The 22356-nt window shown below is 42.5% G+C and overlaps 1 protein-coding gene across 14 annotated transcripts in view; it reads right to left on the bottom strand.

Moving 5' to 3' along the window:
- Window positions 1-691: 691 nt before the first annotated feature.
- Window positions 692-22356, bottom strand: part of mycbp2 (MYC binding protein 2, E3 ubiquitin protein ligase) — a 61479-nt gene continuing 39814 nt past the window's right edge. For 5 of the 14 annotated variants that reach the window (XM_022740522.1, XM_022740532.1, XM_022740526.1 and 2 more), the window contains 33 exons: window positions 20619-20843; window positions 19216-19348; window positions 18981-19106; window positions 15936-16115; window positions 14337-14441; window positions 11971-13608; window positions 11642-11811; window positions 11264-11511; window positions 10996-11163; window positions 10073-10242; window positions 9773-9972; window positions 9390-9539; window positions 9132-9292; window positions 8851-9007; window positions 8513-8737; window positions 8310-8375; window positions 7682-7921; window positions 7430-7519; window positions 7252-7332; window positions 6899-7165; window positions 5837-6120; window positions 5638-5734; window positions 5428-5547; window positions 5233-5334; window positions 5006-5134; window positions 4754-4886; window positions 4482-4585; window positions 3791-3979; window positions 3582-3689; window positions 3002-3211; window positions 2811-2918; window positions 2193-2358; window positions 692-1819 (listed from right to left, as the gene is read on the bottom strand). In XM_022740522.1, coding sequence (XP_022596243.1) covers window positions 1704-1819; window positions 2193-2358; window positions 2811-2918; window positions 3002-3211; window positions 3582-3689; window positions 3791-3979; window positions 4482-4585; window positions 4754-4886; window positions 5006-5134; window positions 5233-5334; window positions 5428-5547; window positions 5638-5734; window positions 5837-6120; window positions 6899-7165; window positions 7252-7332; window positions 7430-7519; window positions 7682-7921; window positions 8310-8375; window positions 8513-8737; window positions 8851-9007; window positions 9132-9292; window positions 9390-9539; window positions 9773-9972; window positions 10073-10242; window positions 10996-11163; window positions 11264-11511; window positions 11642-11811; window positions 11971-13608; window positions 14337-14441; window positions 15936-16115; window positions 18981-19106; window positions 19216-19348; window positions 20619-20843 — 6666 coding nt within the window. In that variant the 3' untranslated portion in view covers window positions 692-1703. The remainder of the gene's footprint in view (window positions 1820-2192; window positions 2359-2810; window positions 2919-3001; window positions 3212-3581; window positions 3690-3790; window positions 3980-4481; window positions 4586-4753; window positions 4887-5005; window positions 5135-5232; window positions 5335-5427; window positions 5548-5637; window positions 5735-5836; window positions 6121-6898; window positions 7166-7251; window positions 7333-7429; window positions 7520-7681; window positions 7922-8309; window positions 8376-8512; window positions 8738-8850; window positions 9008-9131; window positions 9293-9389; window positions 9540-9772; window positions 9973-10072; window positions 10243-10995; window positions 11164-11263; window positions 11512-11641; window positions 11812-11970; window positions 13609-14336; window positions 14442-15935; window positions 16116-18980; window positions 19107-19215; window positions 19349-20618; window positions 20844-22356) is intronic. The other 9 variants (XM_022740523.1, XM_022740528.1, XM_022740531.1 and 6 more) reach the window with 9 other exon arrangements.

Raw genomic sequence — 22356 nt, 5'->3', positions numbered from 1 at the left:
CTCACTCCAACAATTATCACTGACACAGTTTCAGAGTTTTCTGAACACTTAAAAAAAACATTTTTGTTAGCTTACACATCAGTTGCATGCAGTTTTCACACTTTATGAGACATATTATCAATAACCTTAAAATATATTTTTACACCCTTGTTGAACGGGTTACACCCGGTAGACATAACAAGGAGCCAGGGCTGGATTTTTTTTGTTTTAAGAGGTGACTGAAAATACTGTTGCCATTCACTGACAAAATATTTTGCAGACTGGTACCAGAGAATAAGACAGAGTAACACACCATTGTATTTTCATAGTCTCTGTTGAGATGCACAAGAGTTTCACCTTTGATTCCAATATTTACAGAAATTCAGTACACACTAACTATATACGACTTTAGTTAAATATGTCAGCGTCATGTCACCACTCGTGAAGAAATGACACAGTGTATACTTTGTGAAACAGAGAACCTGGTTTATTACCATTCAACTCCATCCACCACAGATATTACAGAGCAGATTCACAAGTATTAAGCTTTTTTATATAACAGCAGCTGCTTTTTTTCCACACTCTGTTCCCATGATCCCCCCCCCCCCGTCCTCCCTGCCTCCTTACTAGGGAAAAGCATTACAGGTGCACAATTTATTTGGTGTGAAGACTGGCCCCTCAATTCATTCAGCTGTAATCAGTCTCACTGTGAGGTTCTTTGTTTGTTCTTGTACTACTGTAGGATTTGGTACTTTTTTTGTTGTTTTTTTTTTTAAACAGAGCTGCAAATGGGATTTACATCCACCATCATTCACTGCGGGTGCCAGGCTCCTCCTTCTCACTTCTAGACAACAAAAGAGATCTGACATTTAGAAGAGGGGGGAATTACGACTCTCTACTGTATAAAAATGTACAGTGGCTTTATTGACATACATTCCATAGGTTAAACAGCTGCAAAATAGGAGGCACACCCAGTATTGCACTTCATTTAAAGTTCTGGCTCAAAACATAACCCAGAATATCAAACAAAACTGAAGTGAAGAGTAGCAACTTCGGAATACAGCTATTTTGAATAGTATCGTTATATACAAGATTAATTAAATCGTACACTATTTTCCGCCCAAACTTAATATTCTTAACAGTCTTATCCACCAACTCAACTTTTTTTTGTCCGTCAACCCATGATGCACTTGACAGTGGAGGATACTGTACAAGATTACGAAAAAGGTTTACATACAACAATATTTTAAATTTATAGTTAGGAAGCTGGAAATACGGCCTGTTCCTTTTTTTTTTTTAAACCCACGTTCGATCCACAGTTGCCTTTAAGCAAATTTATTTCATATTCACTGTTTAATCTTGTATTGTTACACTTCAGGAGGTGTGCAACGTCTATAGAAGCCGAGGGAATACAACGGCCGCATGCAAACACGTCACAAGTTATTTTCTTTTTTTTAATCTTCTTTTTTTAAAATTCTATTGTTCTTTTTTTCCCATTCAGGTCACACTGAATCCAAAGGAGCCACAGCTTGTGGTCGTAGCAGGGGCCCAGATACTGATGTTGGTAGAGGAGCAGACCTGAGGACTCTTGGCGTAGAGCAGGAACCTGGTCCAATGTCCAGGAGACTTGACAATGCAAGAGCCAAGCTTCACAGCTGAGCTTCAGCAGCAGCAGCCAGAAATCACAGTAGACAAACTGGTTTTCAGTAAAAGTCTTGTGTCGTTTAAAAGGTGTGGGCATTCCTGCACACCCCACAGCCCAATGCGAACTCCTCCCCTGTAGGCGGGTGAACCACATGCAAAGGGCACTCAGTGCCCTCCAGCTGCTTGCCTTTGGGTCCTGTGACAGAATGGACAAGAATTACATCTCAGCTTTTTTCGGTCTGGTATTTGTTGTTGGTCAGTGTCTTCAAAGACACAGTGGGATGAAAAAAATTCACTCTGACACACTTTGTGTCAGTTGTTAAATTATCTCATTGGATGCCAAATATCGGTAATGGTAGATGTGTGTTTGGATGTTACACAAAAACTTTGTTTACATTTTCTTAAGAATGTGGTCGAAGTCTCATCCTAACCAAACCCCTCCCACATATTTCACTTCACTCACAAAAGACACTGCAACTGCCATGTCATTGTGACTTTAAAGGCTGCATGTACACACTGAATAATTCAACATTTTCCAGAAGAGTAAAGTCAATAGAATTATTAAGTACCTGCAGGACAATGCGGCAATTCCTCCTTGGGGACACTGGTCATCCTCTGGAAGTCATCATGACAGGCGTTGCAGAAGTGTGTGGTGCCAAAGCAGAAGAAAACAGCCACTGAGCAGCAGTACCGGCATTTATACTCCAGGAAGTCGGTGCCGTGCTTGGAGCACATCTGGTGATAGTAACAATAAATCATGAGGGGTAAGCCTATATTTTGTTTTATGAGTACAGATGAGCACCATTTTAAATGAATAGTTTAACATTTTGGGAAATACACTGGTCGGCAGCCATTGAACAGTTCCACTCACAACATGTAGTTTTAACACTGGTTTTTATACAGATTAAACACGTTAATAATGAGCTTTAGAGGTACTGGTAGGTGGATTGTGTTACCTTTGGAGAGAGCCAGGTTAGCCGTTTCCCCCTCATTTCCAGCCTTTGTGCTAAGCCTAGCTAATCATCACTGAATCCAACATCATGTTTAGCATACAGAAATAAGAGTGGTATCAATGTTCTTATCTAATGTCAGTAAGAAAGCAAATAAATGTGTTTCCCAAAGTGTTGAACTGTACCATTAAAGCGGTTGTAGTATAGCTGGGATCCTCCCAGGCATCGTTTACCTACCTGAGCCCTGGAGACATCTGAGCATGCTCCACAGATCAGCTCACTTGGGTCGTAGTCATCTCCCTGTCCTGCCTCTGCATCACAGCGGGCCTCTCCACCAAAGTAGGCCTGGAAGCAAAGGACAGCGTTCATTCTCTACCCCTAAACGACATTTAAATGAAAATGTTTTGCAGCTTTATTTTACATGGTACCTTCTTGCACTTGTAGCAGACATAGTATGCGTATCTGTTCATGGCAAAGCCTGCAGGGTCGTTGTGGAAGCGTGCGCCTGGTGTAGTTATTGCCTCACTCTTATGCAGACCCTCGTACTCCAGCCTCATCAGAGCCTTTCTCCTCACGTCCTCATAGAGCTCCTTGATAGGGTCGAGCAGGTCCTTGATCACAGAGTGATTGATTTTGTTCTGGAAGCAAACAGTGATACAAACAAACCGGTCAGTGTTCATAAAGGTGGCTCTGTTTCATTTCAATTAATTGATTTATGAACAATGCATATTAATCCACTTTGATGTAAATGTGCCAGTGTTAGCCAGCAAGCTAATTTAATTTTTTTCTAATGTTGAGTTACTGAGTCTGTCAACGGCATTTCACAAAGATTACAGTGCAAAGCAGTCATAGTCTGCCAGAGAAAAGATGAGTAAAATGAGCTTTCATCAAAGCATTTAAGCAGACTGAGCTCAATCAACTTTGAGGCGTGGTGGAAACAGTTTTCAACCTCTTTGTTGCTAAATTAATCTCAGACATTAAGTCAGACAGGCGCAGGTAACGCCTTACCTTACAAATAGGACACAACATGAAACCAAACGTGATTCGGGGGCCGAGCCAACGATTTTCAAGCACACGACGAGTACACTGGAGGTGGAACACATGAGTGCAGTCCAGCTGGGAACAGGACAAAGAGTCAAACATTAAACAAGGGCAAGTTTTAACTGAGATGTGAAAGATCTGACACCAAATGGACAAACAGTCATATTCAGAGCTACCTGTACTGCAGGAGCAGCAGAGAGGGCTTCTGTGAAGCAGATCATACACATGTCATCTGCATCCTGTTTCAGACAGCCAGTGCTCTTGTCACAGCCATGCAGACAAGGGAGGCAGGTCTCCTCATTCTTAACTCCTCCACAGGGGTGTCCACAAGGATGAGTCTTACTGCACGCCAGTTTAGCGTACTCCTAGAACACACGACAGAAACCGGTGAGGCTTAGAAACATCACAAATTAATCTGCCTGCTCAGATTTGGTCTTTAATTTCTAGATTATAAAATACACTCTTTACTACAGAACTCTACATTATCTAATATTCTCCTCAAGACAAAGACTCACCTAACACAAATATCTGTCTTATGTATTTTAAATAGGATACAGTGTTTTAGCCAAACTGGTCAAGGTTATTTTTCTATCTTGATAGATAGTTATATAGTTATATGATAGTTATAATTAAGATATAATTGTTCTGTTTGAGTGGATCGACAGATATCGGTTAAAAATTTAAGTATAATAATCTAGGTTTGTTATTATTGTTTTTGTACATGTGTTTATGTTGTGTTTATTTTGTGAGATAAAATCTAAAAAACATATATGTTAGATTATTTTTAGAGCTTCAACTCTCTATCAAAACAATAGACAAGAGATAGTAAGTCATTGAGTTTTCTTGTTTATTGTTAATGTTAAGTACCTGGCAGTCTGGGTCTGAGCAGACACTGCCCACTGCAGACAGCTCGGTGCCATTCCTCGTACCACAGAACCTGCAGGCATCTGAGCTGCTGGAGGCTGGTTTACCTACAATAAACATTAAGATCTGTCAGAACAGGATCACATGCATCGAAGGAGGGCATAAGGAAAGGTTTAATAATAACAATGGCACAATTTAAGCAACTTTTTCAATAACATACTAGCAACACCAAATATAGTCACACAAAACATTGATAGGCTTTGTTTATATGTTACCCGTGTGCTCTCTGAACTCCACCATAGCCTTCATAGTCTTTGAGTCAGCCAGAGCCATGAGCCAGAAGAGCTTGGTCCTCCCACAGCCTTCATGGAGATCCACCTTTATTGCCTCCTCTTCCTCTTTGAACACCTGAATGCACGAAATCATGAAAATAAGATTTAACATCAGCCCATTCTTCTCCATATTCCTTCCTTTTTTCACATTTTTTTTTCACATTAGTAATTTTCAGGTAAACAACTAAAACCAACCTGTCTCTGGTGAGAGCGTGTGCGTCGGTGCAGGTGGAGGAAGCGGTCACAGTCAGTGCAGAGGTTGCCGCACATGTTACACAGTATGATGGCTGCTGTCTCACCGTCGTCGTGGTTGTCACACATGGGCTGTGGGTAGAAGCAAAGGATGATGATTAGTTATTCATTTGATTTTCTTTCCATTATTTTCATACAGTGCAGCCCTTGGCGTTTTATATCGTTCTCACCATCTGCTTCTGCTGTCCATCTTTGCCCATCCAGCGACCAGAGGACAGTCTGTCTACATGGTCCTGGTCTAACACACACAGTGATGCTAAAGCCAGCCACAGCTATGAGGCAGAACAAGAAATAATATATTATTACTTAATATCATGTGTTTTTAAACACAGATACATCTCAAATGATGGAATCTGTATCCATACCCGTGTGGTGGCGATACAGCGTACAGGGGACCGATGCTCCTCCTCCATTTTAGTCAGGGCTATAATGGTCTCAGCTATTGCATTTTTGGTGACTCTGGACCAAGCATCTGAAAGGTGTCCCTAAAAAAAAGCACATTACTGTCTTAGACACATGACATGAGAGGTGCACGCACTTAAAAGGAGGGATCGGTAAAAACACCAGGAACTTACAGCTGCCATGTCTTTAACCAGCTTTATGATGATCTCTGCAATCTGAGGAGGAGTCGAGCCTTTCATCCACCAGTGGCTCTCCCCTCTCCGGATGTAGCTGAACAGAACAGGAATCATAAAATTTAAAGGGTCCAAAAAAAAAAAAAAAAAAAACATTTAACCACAAACTCATAAATTACACTATCTAGCAGAAACTCACCTAGAGTTGAAGATCATGGGCAGAGTGACAGTAGTGACCCCTTTGCCAGCAGCCGTGCCAGCTGTGCCAGAGATGGTGGTGCCTTTGGCTTTCAGCTGCACTGTCAGGGCTTTTGCGATGCAGCCAAGGAACATGTCAAGGATGCCAAGCTTGTTCCAGTCGCCCTTCTCTGTGGAGTGGATGATGTCACTGATGTCTGCTGGCGGGAGAGCCTTCACCCCGATGATGCTTGCAAGTCGTACTGGGGTCACCTCTGGAAGGACGCGTCTAAGCAACGAAGTCACCTGAGAAGAGCAAAGATCAGATATCAACCAGGACCTTTTTTTTAATTTGTCACAAGGTATTTAGCTAAACATGAACACACCAAAGGAAAATCCTCTGATATACTCCAAAATGACAGATGTTACTCTTCTTAGTCTGAGCTGATTTGAAGGAGCTTTGCATGTGTCACAACTATGAATGATTTAAAATATTAGCATCCGTCATGCAGTCTATACAACCTAGTAGCTGAAGGAACCAAGCATTACAATCTCCCATCATGTGAGAACATCTTAAGATAATCACAATGCAATGAATTATAATTAAAGGTTTACACAGCATTATGTTTATGTCATGATATTAGATTACATTTTAGTTCTTCATGACCTCATTGTGGACAACAGCAAATGACAGTCCTTGGCTCCTGGTCTCTTGCTCACATTTTGTTAGGTCTTGACATCCTTTGCCATGTGCCAGTGCGGCATGTTAAATGTGCCCTGGAGAGCTTTTGACCACTAGTAGCACTTAAGGGCAATACTTTGATGAGTAGGTCCCTCTTTTGTTTGTGGCCGCCGTGCATTAGGACACATTTCCTGCTGCCAGTTTATTGCTGTTCCACTGATTGACAGTTGGTGGCAGTAATGTGCAAGGAAACACGGCAATGAGCCAGGAAATGCAGGTGATGAGATAACACTGCCAGTTATCAAACATGGGTGTAAACAATCCAGCTTTGAAAAACAAAATCAGCTTTGCAAATGTTTTATGAGTAAGATAAATGAACTCAGTATAGTAGTAGTGTGTCACCTGTCTCTGGACTCGTGGGGAGGCCGTGTGCAGCAGAGAAAACAGGTCTTGCATGAGTGTTAGCTGCTGAGCGAGATACTGGCGGCCCACGTTGGAGCCACTCAGCGCCAGGACCATGGACAGGAGCTCAAAGCAGTAGGCGTCTGAGGAGGCATCATCATCACTGGGCTGGGAGTTGGCGTTCTCTTTGCTGGAGATGGCGTGCTCCCACTCCTCCCTCACACGTGTGGCCTCCATACGGATGGCCTGGACGATGTGGGCGCAGACCTGGGATTGAATACACAAGTTTGGTTAGAGGGCTGAGTGTATAGTAATTCATCCTGTCTGAATGGTCAAAGGAACTGATAACTTACCTGTTTCTGTAGGTTGGTCAGTTTGCTCCTGCTGAAAATGATACCCACCATGTGCTCTTTGAGGTCTGCATCAGATGGTGCCTATTCACAGAAATACCAAAAGAGTAAAGCATTAGGTTAAAGGTCACTAAATATGCAAGGCAGTTAAGCAGGTCAGTTAAACTATCAGAGTGCAGACCTTGTCCTCTCCCTCTGGTGATGAAAGCAGGTTTTTCTCCTCCTGTTCTGGAGTTGGCTCTGCATCTCCACAGATTAGTTTTCCAAAGACCTAAATATAGACAATAAAGAAGTAACAGTAATGTTTCAAGAACATCCAGCTATTTGCACCAAAAATGTAATATTTGCAAGACATCAAGGTTTCAAACTGACAGTGCAGTATGGTAATAGAAAAATAACTATAGGCCGTCTGGCTGAAGCAGTTAAAACAGACCTGAGAGGTGATAAGGCGGAAAACTCGGAGCGTCTCTGCCTCGCAGTTCTTCTGCTGGGCCATGCTGGCTGAGATCTGTCCAGGAATCTTGATGCTCTCGCCCTCTTTCCAACCGAGGACCTTCACCTGGCGGACCCTCAGGGTGTTTTCAGGACCTTTCAGTTCCACCTTGATCACATGATGATCTCCTCCAGGAAGCTCACTTGTCACCCAGCCCATGTGACGCGAGTCGAGGTCAACCTGGGACGCAAAGTCAAAGGGGTGTTCACGCAGAGCTCTGCCACATGTGCATGTAAATCTGTAGCACATTAACCGCAGTGAACCTTATAAAAACAACCCTGCAATTTAATGCTCCATTGTTTCTACATTCCTTGATTCCAAGGTTAATAAAATTTGGAAGAGGGGCAAAGAAAAAAATCAATATAAAGTATACAGCTATATATAGCACAGCAGCAAAGAGACAACACAGGCCACTTGCTTTTGTGTTTTAAAAATGACTTAGTTACACTTTGGCTGCACTTCAAAAACTCTAGGCCTTTGAACTTTAAGAGCATTCATTAAAACACAAATTATACTGGTTATATTCCCACGTTTTTAATTATTGTGAAGCCAAAGAAACTGACCATACCTGTTTAATTCTGCAGAGGTCCTCTATTGCTTTTCCACATAGGAATGTCACTGATGTGACTTTGTTCTGTGGAGTTGTATAAGAAAACTCATATAAATACATTTTCATCATCAATTCTATTAAAGTCATAATTTTGCATTTATACAAGTTGGGCATAAAAAACAAGTAGTTTATTATGCCCAAACACTTCAGTGTCCCCTTACCCCGATGTCTCTGGAGTTGTCCACATGAACAGACACGTTGGAGGCATTTATGCCTTTCACACAGCTGATGGTGATGCTCTTGGTTTTGTTCTTGTCCTCATCTCCAGATTCCCAGAAGGTCTCTGTGGAGCCGTCCGTTAGGCTGCCGATCATGGCAGGACGGCTGGACGTCTTGATGTCCACTACACTGGTCAGATCCTTCAGACAGGTCACCAGGCAGAGATCCTATCGCCACAAACAGACACAACAGGGTCAGGTCAGCACATGGCAGATGGATAACAGAAGACAGAGCTGTTGCATAATTAAGTGAGTAAGGAAGGAAGTGACTGTGTTCTTGCCTGGCTCATTGCTTCATAACCTGACTGGACACTGATGTTGAAGCTCTCCTCGCTGTCTCCATCGTCTGACTTGGACAAAATATTGTTGATGTGATGAAAAACGTTGCTCTGGTGGAGGAACTGGTGGTCCGACTGCTTGAACTTGAGACTCCAGCACCTTAAAGAACAAGTCATAAACATTTACATTCCTCTACAATGTGAAAAAGGAAAAAATACAAAGGAGGTGGTGACGGTTACAATCACAAAGGAATTTGTGGCATATTTCATGCTGGAAATTCTACCTCAGTGCCATCTGCTGAAGTGAGCTGCCACTAGGAAGTGACATCATGAGGTCAGAGATGGTCTGAAGGAGGCGGTGGAAAGTGTGAGGGAGAGGATGAGCTGCCTCCCCGGCGATAACAATATCTGACAGGGGGTGTTCACAAACACCAAGGTCTCTTTCCTGTAGGGCGCAGAGTGCAGATATATTCACATTTAGAAGATGCAATAACAGAGCAAAAGTAATCAAGCATGCTTTTTGACTTGTTACCACTCATTACCTGTTCCACAATTTCTTTGTTCCCCTTGTTCTCATCATCTTCCTCATCCTCTGGTTCAAACGGCGACGGGGTAAGAGATGCTACAAAGTGCCAAAGGATGTCGTGCAGAGAGGTGGTCTGGATCACGTTGCACAGCAGCCAGTTAAATGCCTGACAGGAACACCAAGAGTAAATCACACTAATTAGTCCTGTTATTACATAAAGACAATGATAGAGTCAAATTAAAATATATTAGCTAATTTAGTACACAAATCTAATTGATTCGCTCATAGTATTCAGCCAACTAATTGCCTATAACCCTGAGTCCCTGCTCTATAATAAGCAATAATCAAAGCATGATTGAGCTGAGCTTGAGACAGATATTGCAGCCCAGACAGCTGTACCTCCATAGCAAACACTCTGCAGGCAGACTTCCTCAGTGCATGCTTCATAGCCACCTCCAGGCCCTCCAGGTCGTGATGCTGGATAACAAAAGCCAGGACAGGCCACTGGAAGTTCCTTTCCCCTTTACTGAGGGAGCCGTGGGCCGAGATCAGCCGGGAGAGCTCGGGAGACGGGTGCCTCAACAGGGAAGAGCCCACCTCTGAATGTGCGACAGAGCAAATCAATGATCAACAGATGATGCTGTGCTTCGTATAAGACTCAGCATCACTAACCGTTTCTTAAATGTCATACGTGATTACCTGCATCACCACTGTGGACCCTGCGTCTGGGCACAGCTTTGACCCGGGCTGGAGACGGTGAGTGTTGCTTGTCATACTCAGAGGCTACGACTGAGTAAGACCTCTGAAACACTGTCCGCTTCGCCGTGTCGCTGTCTGTGATTGGACTGGTCTCGAGACTAAAAGAGAGCCCATAAAGACAAACACAGACATATACTGTTTAACCATCAATTAAAACAACTTTGAAGACATCGACATCCTCTCTGACTTTTAACATAGTCCTAGATGAAGTATGTTTTCCTAGTAAGATGTGTGTTTGCTGATAGAACAGTGTGTGTTCCTTTTCAGCAACTATTGATGGGTGGACTTATAGATGTCAACAGATTTTGGGAGTAATTCAATACTTTTTTTTTTTTTTTTTTTTTTTTTTTATAAATACAGTTTTCTTTGCTTTACAAGAACAACTTAATTAGTACTTAACAGAGAATGAAGCAGTCAGGCTCTTTTGTACTCTGCAAGATGAGCGTGGTCATGATAACAAGGCATAACAATTAAGACACATCTTATGAAGAATATTCAAGTGTGCTTGCTGCCAAACTGTATAGGGTGCAGGGGAGAGAGAGGGAGGCAGGGGGAGGTGGTGTATATCTGCATGAATAAAATTGCATTATCTGTTGGCCTGCATGAACATCCATTCATTATTCCGAGGAAATGAAATGAAATATTTTGGCCACTGGAATTTCAGTAACTATAAAAACAATATGCACCCTGATCTGCAGTTGTATGGAACATTTAGAATTTATGTCTATTCAGCCCGCAAACAGCAGAGGTTGGTGCCGTGAGAAAAGTGGTAAGTAACGGCAGGAATGTACTTACTTTCCATAAACACACTAACGATGGAAGGTGGAAGTAATTAAGGAAAGAGTACTAGTAAGATGTTTTACCTGGGGGGCATTGATTTCATGTTGCTCTCAGGTTCCTCAAACACATTGGGGCAAGCATCAGGGGTGACTGAAATGTAGGGCGCAGGAACAGATGTGGAGCGTAAATACCTCATCTCATCTTGGAAGAGGTTGTCATCTTGGTAGGCCCCAAAGTTCTCCGTGTGTTGCCTGGGGAATGCGAGGGAAGTGAGAGCAGCGCAAATCATTAGGCAAACATGTAATACTCATCTATGAAAGGCAACGTATTATTAACTGAGCCGTTAGCTACCTAGCAAGTGTCTGTAGGTAGAGGCAGCCCATTTTATTGGGGAGTTCATCCGACACACCCTCCTTGAGGCTGGGAAGCAGCTGGGAATGCAGGGGCCGAGGTGGGTGGTGGCACAGCATGCTGGGCTCGGCGGCGCTGCTGAGGGACAGCAGGAATAAAGCATTTGCCCGAATCACTTGGTGGGCCTCCATTGTGGGCAGCGCCCTCGGCGTCTTCACTTGTAGAGGTTTCTTCCTTGACTGCTTTACCTAACAAAGACCATGCAGATTGGGTTTGGTACAAGTAGTTAGTGTGATATAAAAAAAACCAAAAAAAAAAAAAAAAAAACTTGGGGGGGTTTGATTTAAGCGCTAAAACCTTCTAACAGCAGTGGGATACCTTTTCCCTGGCAGCAGTCTGTTTCTCTCTGAGGTATTTTTCCCGACAGCGATCACAAACCAGGTACCAGGTGCTGCCTCCTATGCCTCCATCTCCACAGTTCCCAGCCCAACCACCGCAGAAGTGGCCAATACTGTTGTAGCCCTGGCCTCCAGCATAGCGTCCACACCCTGCCAAAGGAACAATGTTAAAATCACAGAACAGTTTTTAAATTATGCCACTTTTAAAAAAATTTTAATGGGAAACCGACACAGTAAAACACTATTTGAAAGTCTAATGTACTTATGTCTAACCATGAAACTCTTAACCAAAACTTCCTGAATTCTTACCTGGGTGAGCCTGTCTCATATGGTAGGTGACAGGGTAAGGGTGAGATTCCCCACATAGTTCACAGATGGTGTCTTTCTCCGGACCACCCATGGCGAGCTGTGCCATCTCTCCAAACAGATTCCCTCTGGGCCGCACCTCTGCCTTCTCCCTTTTCTTCTTCTCCTTCTTTGCCTTTTTACTGTCTTTCTCATGTTCCTTCTTTTTTAAGATGGCGCTGGACCCCGGGCTGGGGAAGATCATGTTCTGAGTTGCTGCCTTGATGGTGGCCATTGATATGTCCTCCCAGAATGCCACCAAATGCTGTAATGTTAACGGTAAGATTGACTTTGCCCTCATAGAGGGATGAGAAGACATGTCATAGGAAATGGCATCTCCTTTACCGTCTTCACACTTCTCTGGCAATGGGGGTTCCTTCAGCATGGACAGTACCTTGTTTTTGTTGATGCTGCCCATTTTAGAGATATCTGGGCCATGTGGAGCAATATTGAACATGTTGAGTGCAGAGGAAATCTCTAAGGAGTGGCGGTTCTTTAACTTACTTTCCTTCTCCTCAGCACCCTGTCCTCCCAGGGAACTGCGGATCGGGGCGTGCTCTTTGGTTAAGTCTGGGTTGAACTTGAGGAAGGAGGAGCAGGCCATTGCGTCGTGTACAATACCTTCATGCCACAGGAACGCTGCAAAGACTGCTCGGGCACATTCAGCCACAGAGGGAGACATAGCCTGTTTGGCAGGCTCTGTGATCCTTGATGTACTCTCACCTTTAAAGAGAGGCCCAGATTTGTCCTTCTTAGGGCGCGCATGTCGACTGGAGGTTTTGCGGCTGACTTTAGGTGAAGAGCGGCTCTCTAGTTCCTCTTTGACAGGGGCTTTGCCAATGCTGAAATGCACCTTACATGATCCTTCTTCAGAATTACGAACCTCCGCATTCTCATCATTGGCCTCCTCGTTGGAAAGGAGTGCACTAGAGGTGCATACCTCCACTACTTCACTGTGGAGGTTCTCTTGGGTTACATGAGGAGAAGGAACACGGTTCTCTGCATTACTGATCACACCTTTATTTGGATCTTTAGGAGACAGTTTGGGTTTGGGGGAGGTAGATCGGCCTCTAAGTGGCTCTGTAAGTGGAACCTTCTTCTTTCTGAGTGTGTCTGGGTCCAGAGTGTAGGAATCTGATTTGGATCTCTCTCTAGGAGGGTCTAACCGGGCTTTGGAGGATGGACTAACTTTAGGTGGGATGTTCTTGTCATGGTGGGTTGAGGAGGAGTGCTGTGAGGAGGTGTTGGAGGGACTCGACCTGCCTGAGGAAGATACACCCTTTTGTTTGGGAGAAGAGGAGCGAGAGCCAGGATTTGGGGACTCAGCCCGAAGTCCTGAGGTTCTGCCGTCTGCCTTTAGAGCCTGCAGAGTGTTGTGATTGGGTGAATGAGAGCGACTGTGAGAGTCAGACCTCAGTTTGGCCGTGTCCGACCGCAGGATGAGGGCTTCACTGGCTGAGAGTCCCCCCTCACCCGTCTTCACCCTGCTCTGTTCAGATGAGCGGCTTCCCCGACTCTCCTGTTTGGGCGAGCGATTCTCCTGACGGTGTTTGGAGGCTGGTGACATGGGCCGAGCACCGGACATCAGGCCCCCTCGTTCACCTAAATGTTAATAATTCAAAGAGTTATACCACAAAACAGGGCATCATCAGTGGTAAGAATTTAACCATTTACTCAACATGTGAGTGAAAAGCAAAAATGTAATGTTAAAAAGATAAGGTAAAATGAAATGAAGAGCAGAAAGACAGACAACTTAAGTTACAAAAGTGGAGGATGTTATACTTTGTAAAGCAAATGACAACAGTGAGTGATAGATTTTATTAAGTACAAACTTTGGTGACTTCTACTTTAGCAGCTGGGTGTTTCTCCCAGCTTTGTCTATTACCAGACAAACTCTGATGTGAATGATGATAGCTAGTGGACCATGGAGGAGCTGATGAAAGATGGATTCCAGCCCAGTTCTGGGACCTCTCCTACTAATACTGGATCGAGCCTCTTGTGTTGACCAGAAACCAGGCACTTAGTCTTATAAATGCAAACAACCTAATATTGTCAAGGCAATCAGTAGCATTTAAAGTCTACCTCATTTTAAACTGAACTTGGACTCAAAACTCATGTGTAATCAGGCACTAACTTCATTTTTTTCCTTTTATTGTGTTTATTATATACAGTTTTGAAGGTTAGAAGGTTCAACAAGGCACTCATGAGTAAATTATTATTCACAACAGAAGCTGTGGTTTTTTTTTTCTCTTCAGCTGTGTGTTTTTGTAAAGAGTTCCTACCCACCCTCTGTTCAGTCTGAGGGAGGCATGCATGCTGTGATTACCCACCCTTTTGCCTCAGAGCGAGAGATGAGAGAGCAGTACCATGCCCAGCCACGGACACACTGCTTTTGTGCACACGCTCGCGAGAAGCAAGGCTGCGAGATGAACCATCTACAGCGGAAAACAGTGGAGCAGGTAAACAAACAAGGCACGGAATTGCAAGGAGGCCACCGCAGAGAGAAAGAAAGAAAGCACAAAGAGGCAATGGGGTCAAGTCAAGAAGGCGAAATAGAAGAAGGCAAAAAAGGACAACACGTTAAAGTGAGGGAACGATCTATAGATGGGTAGAGAAAGTGATAGACATGAAGATAGACACCGTTATAGAAGAGGAAAAGATAAATCAGAGCCGTAGAGGTGTCATAGAGAAGAAAAAAAATGTATGTGTGCATTTTTTCATTATTTGTGCTCTTGATTGAATATATGATGGACAGTATTAACCCTTCTTGTAGAAGCTAACAAACACCTTTGGCACACTGCATTCATTTAGCCAGGATTCTGAAGAGGCTGACGAAGAAGACATTTATGAAGTGCTCCACAAACATCCTCAATATCAAAGGTTTTATAGTGCAACAATCCTTTATCCTGTAAAATAGGATTAAGGTATCTCAAAAATAACACAACATTGTCTTTTACAGCCCAAATCCGAATCATATTCACATAACTCATTCCAAGATCAAATAAAACATTATTTAATCCATGTTATTCATAGTGAGAGTGTGAATGGTACATGTGAAGACTAAGTCACCGACCAGTATGCTAAACAGAGAGCATGAATTCTTTTTTTCTCCATGACATCTCCATGAGAAATAGAACGAGTAGAGAGAAAACACAAGAAAAGACAGACAGGGAGAAAGAAAGCTATACAGGCATACAGGCTGAAAAAGTTACCGACAGAAAAACAGATATTTTGGATCATGTTGTAAGATAAAATCTTTTGAAATAGTGGTATTGTTTTTATTTGAATTATCCAGTGAGAACAACTGTTATATGTTAAATGATTACTGATGTGAAATGTTGCTGTTTTAGGGGATTATTGTAGACGGAAAACCAACAACTATTTAGTTGTTTATATTTGCAGTGAAGCCCTGGGCTGGTTGAGGCAGAAAATGAAACAAGGTGTTGATCGAGGATGGAGGATGCCAATCTAAAGTTAAAGCAGCAATGAAGAAGATGAGGAGGCAGAAAGGCACACTTAGCGAGAAAGCAAGCAGAAAATTAAGCAACTCAGCCTATTACTTCAGCACTCGGCAACAAATATCCCTTTTAACAAGATGTTTAGTCTACTATTAAAGTTTAAAATCTTGTTTTAAAAACAAGTGAAAATACCCATAAATGCATATTTTTTAAGGTAGTGTCACCTGACTTGTTTTTTTTTTTTTCAGAAACAAGATTTAAACATTGAATAATAGACATGTTGGCTTGTTATGGATATTTCTGCATTGTAGAACATAACTACATCGTTATGTGTCACATATCGCTGCTGCTCCTCCCCAGAAAAAACATAAAATAAAATGAACAGAGAAAAAATCCGGAAAACAAAAAGCTGTGAGGAAAAGGAGCAACACCTGTGCAAGCAAGCGCTGTCAGAAAGCAGGACAGACTTACTCAGAAGCTGTGGTTGTGGCTGAGACAGTTGGGAGGGGGATTGTCCAAACACAAATGGGCTGTGGACAAGGGAAGAGGAGGAGGGAGGTTGGGCGGCTTGCTCAAATACGGAGGAAGAGGGAGCTGCTGAGAGGAAAGGCCCAGACTGAATGGAATTCAGTATGGCACTCAACCGGTCACCTGCAAACATGGAGACAGAGGAAGGGGAAAAACTAGAGCTTATACTATGGTTTAAGCTTTCCAAAGGGGGATGAGGGTCATTAACTGTTTGTTTTCTATCAGTCAGTCATCTAGTCATCTCCCATAACACAATAGATGTGCGAAATGGGGGGAGCTATTATGGGCATCCAGAGTCCTGGAAAGTTCTGTTCGTTTTGTGCAAAGACAACATTAAGTGACGGGCAATCGGGGAACTTCCAAGGCCTACAATGGGCATGACACGCCCCTGGTTGAAGCAGAATTGAAGGGAGTACAAAAGGCGAGGAGCCATACCAGGAATCATCTGGTTCTTCAATTAAAAAAAGGCAAAAGATACAAGCCTGCGTGCATACGGAAAAACTGAAAGAGACAAGAAAACGACGATTCCCCTGAAGCATTTTGGCAAAAAACATCCAATACGTACACAAAAGACGCGAGGCTAAAGATTACACTTTGTAAAAACCTGACTATACGATTTATATTAAAAAAGGAAATCAGTTGACTTTTGGATTCTCTGACAAATTTTCATGATTCCAGTAGCTATGATGTGGGGTTTTATTCCCACTTGCAACATCAAGGCATTCTGAATGTTAAAGCTCTGATTTATACCTTTCCAGAGTAATGTAGGCTGTTTTAGTATTTGCCATTCACCATACCTAACCAATGCAAAAAGGGGACTTAACATAAACTCTGATAGTCATAATGTAAAGGTAAAGCATTGTTAAAATATGCAGAAATCTCCAGTGTGTCTATGTTGAAGAACTGCTGAGAATATAATTAACAGAAAACTTTCCAGAACAAGCAGCTCCTCCCATTTCACAACTCTATTTGGGGAAGAGATATATTATGGGAGGGGCGGAGAGGGGTCTCTTCTTAAGCGTTCATTTTAAGAATCACTCTGAGGAAAGCCTGCATGACCACTTCAGAAGATCCAAAGACATGTGCAGGGGAAAAAATATATTGTATATTAAGCTGACACTGCATCATTCCTCATTCAAAACCTTTCACCACTCATCACAGAAGTCTCCCAATCTCTAGACACAACTGTTGTTCAGTGACTAGTTTAATGGTTCACCAGCCGGATAGAAAACAGTCACTATGTAGTTTATGACAGAGTACGCAATGTACAGTAGGTTACTGAAGAGATACTCTGAAGTGTCGGAGCCAGGATTGGCAGGCTCCCTGGGTAAAGCCGAGATGGGGAAATCAACCACCATGGCTGAGTATTGAAGCCTGAGAGACCTGTCAAAAAGCTCTCCAGCTTCCTCAAAGTGTTTTGCCACAAGCTGGTGCATCAAGCTGACCAGTCTAAAAGGTGGCCAACTGATAATCCACAGTACGTTGGATCCCTTACACAGGTGACTCGGGTGGTTCAGCAGAAGCTGTGACCTTGACCTACAGTTGCAACTTGAACTGCGATTCCCAAACGCCGACATGCAGCATTGTACTGACTGATTGGTTCAGTGTAAACAAGGAAAGGCGACATAATGAACATAGCTGGATCTCTGTTTGGAAGGGACTATATTCTTGCCTGTGCTAATGACAGCCAAAAATGACACTGAAATTAGTCATCTTTCTATCTGTCATATTAAAATGACAGAAATAAAGGGAGCTCCTGCAGTTGTAACATTTGCAATCATACAGAAAGCTTGACAACATGTTTGCGTTCTGTGTAGCAAACAGATTCAGGTGCATTTCCATCAACCTCCAGATTGGAGCAAGAGCTACGCAGATTTGCATTTAGAATGGTAAAAACAAGTTAGAGGCAATCAGATTTGTGATCTGCCTAACTAAGACACATATATGTGGCTTAGTGCAAACGCCAGTATGAAATTGAATCTGGTTTTTATCCAGACACTTCAAATGAGTGTGTGAATGAGAAGTGTCAATGGGGCCATTAATATACGGAAGAGCAAGCATTGTGATAGCAAGAGAGATAACTGTATTATTTGCGGAACCATTGTTCTCGGATTAGCATGGTTATGTGTCTCAACAGATCAACCTCCTTTTTCAAGCAAAGTGAGGAAGAGAAAAGCAGTTTGAAAGAAAATTGACACAGCGTCAGCACAATATTTAGGCAGAGAGACAAACAGATATGTTTGGAGCGAGCTAATCTTTGATGGTGTAGCAAAACTGATGAGTTCATTCAGGTGATGTTCTCAGTAATCACCTATAGTTTAAAGAAAACAGTGAATTATCAAATGTTTTCTAAAAGACTAAATTAAGACAACATAGAGTAAAAGGTGAAATCACAGAGACGTGTTCAGGACCAGTTATCTGCGTTGGGCTATCCCACATTACCCAACTAAATGAAGCCCACAGTAGTCCACTAAGTGGAAGCACATGGACTCGCCCATGCACACACACACAGACATATGCCTGACATTGCGGAGATGTTAGGCATGAGATAACAAGAGCAGACACAATAAAAAAGCATGCATAAATAAAAAGAAATGATAGATCAGTGACTGATGGCACCTGTGACTTTAAAGGGATTGACCAACCCAAACATCTGAGCCCAAAAAGTGTTCTTACCACATCAGCCAAATTATACAATTAAAATGCATTATCTATCAAACTATTTGTGAGAAAAGTCTCAGTCAAAAGCAAGGGAAGAGGTGAGGCACTGTCTGCTAAATAAAGCAGGAAATAATCAAATCAACACAAGTGGGCAAAGTTAGAGGTGAGATACACATCAGTAATGCAAAAACCTCATGAGGACTTAAAAACCTCAAATGTAAATGAACAGAGTCAAAGAATGTGATGATGTTAAAAGCAAAGTGATATGCAGATTGAGGATATGTTTGCAAAATCTGGTCTCTTAAAACCTTCTCTAGTTCACCTCACCTTTGTTGTTGGAGATGCCATAGTCAAAGCCCTGTGCTCCGTTAGAAGTTGCGGCTCTGTTGAAGGCCTGCACAGAGAAAGGGCTGGGTGGTGGGGTCTGGGCCCCATGCTCGAGCAATGCTTGTTCTGTAAGAGCAAATTAGATTGTGGTATCTTAAAATATATCACATTTTCTCCTGGGTTTTAATTCTGGTTTATGAGCAGTATTGTGAAGCAAGGTCAAGCTGTGGCTTACCGTCATCATGGCGAAGGTACTGGTTTCCCCCGCGGTCTCTGGCCAATGACCAGGCCTCTCCTTCATCACTCTCACAGAACTCCACTACACTGTTCTTATCCAGCTGTACCCAGGTCCCCTCTGAGTTGACCACCTGATACACAAACAACACTCTTTATCTGTACTCACACACACACTGGACACTTGTCTCACACACTTGCATACTCTGTCTGGCCCTAGTCTTTAAAAAACCAGTCACAGCCGTTTCCCATATCAACCCTCCGTCCATCCATGTTATTACTGCACAGACACAAACTTTACTGGAGTAGATCACTAACATGCAAACATTCAATTCATCTGATTGACACATACAAAAATCTACAGCTGTAGATCACATCAATTGATTTTGTGTATCAGCAGACACTGCAGGACAAAACTGATGTAGCCAAAATGAAAAAAAAAAAAACTTACTCAAAGAAACAGGTAGCTTATTGAAAGGTAAATGCAAGAGGTTGTTTTTTCTCAACTTCCTGGAATATTATCATTTTGGAAAAACACACACAGACGGTAGTATTAGTATGTGCAGGCTGCACCTCTCAGATCCAGACAGGGCATTCCAGTATAGGCTCAGAGAACAAACTATTGAACAGCATGACACACCGCAGCAGCCAATGACAGGTCATATCAAAAAAAAAAAACTTACTCAAAGAAACAGGTAGCTTATTGAAAGGTAAATGCAAGAGGTTGTTTTTTCTCAACTTCCTGGAATATTATCATTTTGGAAAAACACACACAGACGGTAGTATTAGTATGTGCAGGCTGCACCTCTCAGATCCAGACAGGGCATTCCAGTATAGGCTCAGAGAACAAACTATTGAACAGCATGACACACCGCAGCAGCCAATGACAGGTCATATCCAAAAGAGAGAAGGCTTCACTCATCACCAGGCCAAAGACAATTTATCAAGTTCAAAGAATATTGACAGAATTGTTAAAAGTGCAAGAAAGATACAGTCAAGGCACAAAGAGGCTCCAGCATTTTGTGATCAGACTTCCCCTGAGAAGTCTCGAGGCAGCTGAATATGAAACCCTGAAACTGCAATGGATTTATAGACAAACTGAAATTAGTAAGTCAGGAAGCACGCAAAAAATGTTGCAGCCACAGGAGCTGATTAGACCTCAACAAGTGGAAAGATACAGAACACACACCCACACCCAGAAGCAGCTGATGTATTCCCCTTAGAAAGAGAGATTACATTCTTTACATTCAAAATCAATTTAGGAAAAACAGGGAAGTCTAATTTCTGAGAATTAAGGCCAAAATCTGCTAGCATCAGCTTTAGTACATTGCGTGATCTAAACAGACTGATTTATTCATCTCCAGCCACAAAAAAAACATTGCATTATTTGGGGTGAGTGCGTACCTCGCCTATGGCCTTGACCTTGTTGCCAAGTACTAACATTCCAATGGGGATACCCCTAAGGTTTGGACAGCTTCTGATGTTGTGACCAGAGGGGCCGGTCTTCACTACCTTATAAAGCCCCGGGCCGCCGCCCTGCCCTGCCCTGTTCTGCACCCGAATGGGGGCCTCGTGGGAAGGGCAGCTGCTCACCTCCTTAACGTTCTCCTCCGATTGGCCCCTGACCTCCTGCAAGAGGTAAGAGCATGGATTAGAAGCAGAGTAACAGATCAACAGGCGGCAAAAATATGAAAGACCAGGACAAGGCTCAGACAAACTAAGTCCTAAATTATTACGGGGAAAAGCCAACGTTGGCAGTGTAACAGGGAGTTGTAAAAGAGTGTGTATACTCAGCCAACCTTCCCTGTATAAATTAAGGTTACATTTTTAGAAAGCAACAAGATTAGGCCTGTGTCCAAGAAATCATAGCAAGAAATCATAAAGCTGGACATGTGCTGTGTGGTCCTCATGGTCTTATATCAACAGTAGGCCATTTTGGAAAAGACTCTCTTGCCAGGAGTTAGATGAGAAGACTGATAACACTCTCACATCTGTCCGTTAATTATCAAGAATATGGAGCTACAGCCAGCAGCCGCTTATCTTGGCATACACACTGGAAACAGGGGAAAACGGTTAGCTCTCATGTTTTGTTTGTTTAATCTGTACAAAAAAACCCCCAAAAAACCAAAACGGGGTAGTTATGTGTTAGTTACGGGGCTTTAGCTTGGCTCAGCAATGTTCTTGGAGTCACTGTGAGGTCTCAACAGAAACTTTATGAAGTTACAGTTCCCTGCAAATAAATAGTCAAGCACATAACTCCTGTAAAACCACATCTTGCTGTTTTAGCACTTTGCTTTCGTATGGATTAAACAAATGAGATAAAATGCATTAATTAGTTAAGCTTTAGGCACTGTTATGCTCATTCTGTCACTTTCAGACAGAGTTAAGTCGAGTTGTTTGTTTCCAGTCTTTATGCTAAGCTAAGCTAACCTGTAGCTTTACATTTACTGGACAGGGAGTTCTCATCTGAGTCTTGGCAGAAAGAAAATAAGTGTGTTTCCCAAAATGTTGAACTATTCCAATAAACTATTTTAATAGGCCATTTCCCTCTCAGATGAGATACTCTTGTCTTACCTCTAGATATCACATGAAAGGGACAACTAAAAACCTACATACACTTCCATTCTCAACAGCAATAAGTCAGATTCAAAAACCAAATTTTTACCCCTAAATATTAAATGTCCTGTACGTACATGTTAAAAGATTAAAATATTTGCAGTACATAAGAACATAAGAACTCAATATTCCACTCAACATCAAATTAATGCAATTTAGATGACTGATAGACAATGGACCTACTCAAATGTTCACTTATTTTCATACAATCAAAATGGAGGCATGCTATGAAACACAAGGATACAGGACTATATTTGACAAGCTTTTCAAACAAGACCTCATGCAACAGACTGGACATTAGTATCTTCAACCCCATGCAACATACAAGCTTGTACAATAATTATTCAAAAATCCCAAATGTGAATACTGCAGTAGTCTATAAGAGTAGTAGCCGCTGACATACTGTATCAACCATGCAATTGTGGTTCGGTCTCTTATGCCCGATTAACACTGTGGGAAAACTACAAAGTCACAAGGGGTTCAAGAGGACAAGGAGAGCAACAGATAGATGATACGCTATGGGGCA

The sequence above is a fragment of the Seriola dumerili genome, unplaced genomic scaffold, assembly GCF_002260705.1.
Source record: "Seriola dumerili isolate Sdu_G_001 unplaced genomic scaffold, Sdu_1.0 BDQW01000052.1, whole genome shotgun sequence".
Classification (NCBI taxonomy): Eukaryota; Metazoa; Chordata; class Actinopteri; order Carangiformes; family Carangidae; genus Seriola; species Seriola dumerili.
The sequence above is the reverse complement of the archived record's forward strand: the minus strand, read 5'-3'. Positions and strand labels throughout refer to the sequence as shown.